Source organism: Lethenteron reissneri, chromosome 27 (genome assembly GCF_015708825.2).
Source record: "Lethenteron reissneri isolate LAM-NWPU_2019-01 chromosome 27, ASM1570882v1, whole genome shotgun sequence".
Classification (NCBI taxonomy): Eukaryota; Metazoa; Chordata; class Hyperoartia; order Petromyzontiformes; family Petromyzontidae; genus Lethenteron; species Lethenteron reissneri.
Window position 1 is genome coordinate 7,875,427 of NC_083805.1, and position 4,255 is coordinate 7,879,681.

The 4,255-nt window shown below is 49.3% G+C and overlaps 1 protein-coding gene across 1 annotated transcript; it reads right to left on the reverse strand.

Moving 5' to 3' along the window:
* Nucleotides 1–351: 351 nt before the first annotated feature.
* Nucleotides 352–4,255, reverse strand: LOC133348361 (interleukin-17D-like). Its single transcript, XM_061561114.1, has 3 exons — nt 4,189–4,255; nt 3,356–3,594; nt 352–595 (listed from the first exon to the last, which is right to left on the reverse strand). Exons 1-3 carry the CDS (start codon nt 4,192–4,194, stop codon nt 352–354), a joined length of 489 nt encoding a protein of 162 aa, XP_061417098.1. The 5' UTR covers nt 4,195–4,255.

A 4,255-nucleotide genomic window follows, 5' to 3' on the forward strand; every position in this document is an offset into this window, starting at 1 on the left:
AGTTGACGCCGAGGAGGGGGGAGGAGGCGCCTCGCCCCCCCCCCCATGTGGAATGACGTCAGCCGCTAATTATTATGAATGGTAGGTGCGGGACGGGAAGAAGTGGAGGGGCGAGGGGAGGGAAGAAAATGGGCAACAGAGTAGAGTTGAGGCTTCAAGGGAGGCATAGAAGAAGGCTAAAGAGAGGCACTGCTTAGCGTACAGAGGAAGTTGATTTCAGTGGAGGAGGTGCAATGAAAGAGGACGACCCGAAACGAAATTGGGCACAGGAAGAATGAGGGACAGAGAGAGACAGACAGAGAGACAGACACACGAATAATGACATGGATGACGACGACGACGACGAGGACATCAGCAGCTGTCGTCCCGCACGCACACGCACGCCACGGCGATGGTGTGCGTGTCGGGCACCAGCACGGTCTCGCCCCGAGGGCCCAGTCCCCTACGCAGCACCGCCACGGCCTGGGTCACGGGGACGCTGCGGAGTCTCGGGACGTCCCTCGCTCGTGACCCGCGCGCCGACACCGCGCAGCCGTCGAGGCGGCACACGGCCTCGTGCAGGGTCGCGGGGTACCGCTCGGGGTCGTGGTCCACTCTGCAACGACGCCAACAGGGGTCGAACATATTTCTTAGGTGTTTTTTTCGGTAAAGTCACGTAGGTAAAAAAAATTAAATTAATAAAAGTAAAATAAAAATAAAATAAAAATCACGACTTGGTTCTTTCGGTAAAGTCACGTAGAAGGGAAATAATAAAATAATAAAAATTAAACATAATAAAATAATTCTCACGGCGTTTCCGCCACAACGCAAGCAGCCGTCCTCAGGTGAAGACCAAGTCTGTCGGGGAGACAGCGTCTGAATGTACCGAAAGAACCAAGAAGATTAATCCCTGCAGTCACGAAAGCTTTAAATCGAAAAATAAAAATCACGACGTTTCGGAGGCAACACGTGACTTTACCGAAAAAAACCTAAGAATATGAATAAGGTTCTAACAGGTCACGCGGCTGAAAGCTGTCTGCCCCTGTGGGTATCTTGCTCACGCCGGCTGCTGCTGCTGGTGGTGGTGAAAGCGCCTAGCGCTGGAGGGAGCTCTGGAGGGCGCCTTCTAGAGGGTGCTTTTGGCCTACTCTTCCGTGCAAGCCATGTGTCCTGGAGGAGCTGGGAATGCCCACCTCTTCTTGAGTTTCATAATCGTGGACGCTTTGGACCAGGGACTGGTTACGTAAAACACTTCAAGGGAAATCTTCCCTCGAAGAGTATAATTTAAATGCAGGGGAAATTTTTTTTCACGCAAAGGTGCCTTATGCAACTGGCCACAGGTATGCACGGTCCATCCCTAACTGATCCCATAAACATCCCTTTTCATGTGCATCCTCACATGATTCCCATCCACACCACTCCTGCTCTCCAATGCGCCTGGTTCTGGGGTGAGTTTTATAATCTTACGGGGGTCACCAAGTGGCTCCGATTACTGTACTGTTAGAGTGAAACTACATTTTGAATTTTTTACTTCAAACTTTCGTGACTGCAGGAATTCATTTTCTATGGTTCTTTCGGTAAAGTCACGTAGATAGAAAAAATAATAACAATAAAATAAAAATAAAAAAGAGTGAACAAAAATAACACGACGTTTTGATCGCAACACAAGCGGTCGGCTCCCTGTTCCTGATGGTGTGTTTGAAAGTAGTTTTATGAAGATAATGAATTTCAGATCATCTTGTACTTTCATACATAGCTGTTTGCAGAGCTGCCTTAAAACCCCCATAACTCTCAACGAAAGTGGAAAAACATCTATGTTTGTTGAACTCTTTTCGCACCGCACGTAGCCAACCGCGCTAATAGGAGGTGCGGTGGAAGGACAACAAACGAAACACAAAAAGCAGCTCTAAATAAATCGAGTTTTCAATCTAGATTTAAAAGTGCATAGCTCCAGTGGCTTCCTAATATCGGGTGAAAGAACGTTCTAGACGGCCGCAAAAGCGCATCTGAATAATAGTCATAATAAAAGCTCACTCGCCGTTTCCGTTTTTTTTCTCCCATTCACAAGAAACGTCAGCAGCAGCAGTGGAACGACCGCTTTGGTTTCGGTTCAAGAATAGTGCCGTCATCACAATTGTTCCATTGAATTTGCATGCACAGTAAAACAAGTCCTTTGCGACTCGAGAGGCAAAGTGCACATACCAATCCGCGCTTTTATCAGCCGCGCAAAGGTGGGACGTTGCACTTTACAGCCTCGACCTTACATTTGCATTGATTTGCATGATACCTGCAGCGGCGACTCGGTACGGCTCGTGACGAAGGAGCAATGGGCTGGGAAACAATTCAAGCAGATGACTGAATAAGTGGTCTCGTAACAGCAGAGCTCCTTGCGAACCACCAGGGTTTTCATCTAATTTTTTCTGATAAAAAAAATCCTCTTATCTGGGACCATTATGGTACCATGAATAACGGGATCAATGTATGACATCGCTCCTCTCATCCATGATTAAACAAAAGCACTGATAACAGGAAGAATATCGATTGAGTCACCGCAGCAAACGAGAGGAGTTGAGTGAATGCACTAATCCGACAGCCCGCGATATTGCAGGTAAAATTGGACGGATAAGAGGAGGCTTCATTGTGGACAACGGGTGAAACCCAAAAGGATTTTCTGTCATCAGCATCCTATCTACGGTGGGCTCTGGTGCGTGTAACGTACCGTCAAACAAATCCAACTGCATTGCCTCCGTTTACGTGACAACCCTTACCAGTTGGCTGTGTCGGGTGGTGGCGGGTTTTAACGACACATTTATATATGTACGCGATCTAACCCAACAAAACCCTCTATTATGGATGCATTGCCTCCGCTGAACATGACTTGGCACATACTCTTAGTTCTTTCGGTAAAGTCACGTAGGTAAAAAAATAAAATTAAAATTAATAAAAATAAAACAATATTAATTTTAATTTCATTTTTTTACCTACGTGACTTTACCGAAAGAACTAAGAGTATGAATCCTTGCAGTCACGAAAGCTTCAAATCTAGAATTACTTGGCACAGCTACGTGGGATTAAACAAACATCCACCTTGGCTTGCATCGATGCTTGTGCACTGAGCTGCCTCCTTTGGCTAGTTGGACACGTCTCATTGTCTGTTCTCCACCCGCGTGCTCTCGGGTTGTGACCGCGTGTTGCTCAGCACGATGCCCGTCGCTTCGCTCGACGCGCTCGGAACCTCTTTAGGAAGCGCGCAGCACAAACCGGTGCGAGGCGAGGCACAAGCGGCGCAATCGGCATCGTCTGCCAAAGCCACCGCCGATTGCAGCGAGCCACACGGGCGCGGCGCGGCTTGCGCGTGCCCTGGGGGATTTGTCACCTGTGGTCCCACGGGGAGATGCTCCGGTCGCTCAGGGCTTCCGAGTCGTCGCACTCATCCGAGTCCCTGGCGAGCCTCCTCACGGAGCGCTGGATTCTCGACAGCAGACCGCTGGCGGCTCGGTGCTCGCCCCTGCCCGCGGGGAGGACCGGTGCCATCGGAACGCCCGAGCTGCCCGCCGCCGCCGCCGCCGCTGCCACCAGCAGTGCTGCCAGTGCCGTGCAAGCCAGTGCCAAGTGCTGCGCTCACGCCCAAGGGCAGACACCGCCGCTATCTCAAGCGCACTGCACAATTGACCGCGCGCTCCACAATAAAAGTGGCGTTGGCAGCTTGACAGCCACAACGCGCTGCATGGCGCGCGGGTGCGAGGCCGTGGAATGTAGCTCGTCTGGAATTGCACAGCTGGTTACTTATTTGAGAATTTTGAAGCACAGGTGTGTGTGTGCGTGTGTGGCAACGATCAATATAACATATTTGAATCTGTTAACTCTGAAAAAAAATTAATGTAACCATCCGATAATTGCTGGAATGCAAATGCGGTCCACCAGATATATACTTTTTCTGCCATTTGCCAGGTGGATGAACGCACGTGACGATGCCATTGAAAACCGGCAATTAAAATTTGTCCATGGAGCGAACGGCGTTATTTAAACGGCAATGTACGAACGCCACTAATTTCACCGCATCCAAACTCACACATCCAACCGCACCGTGCCACGAAACATTTACCTCGTCGAAACGTTACCGATATAGTCACGGAATCGATCAGAACCGTCAGGAGTAAAGCAAGCAAACAATTTAAACATAATTAAGATCACATCACAAGCACACACCTGCATTTCTTGAAGAAGGCCCGTGGTAGAGATGACTTCAGGTTTTCGTCAATGCACCTTGGCTCTC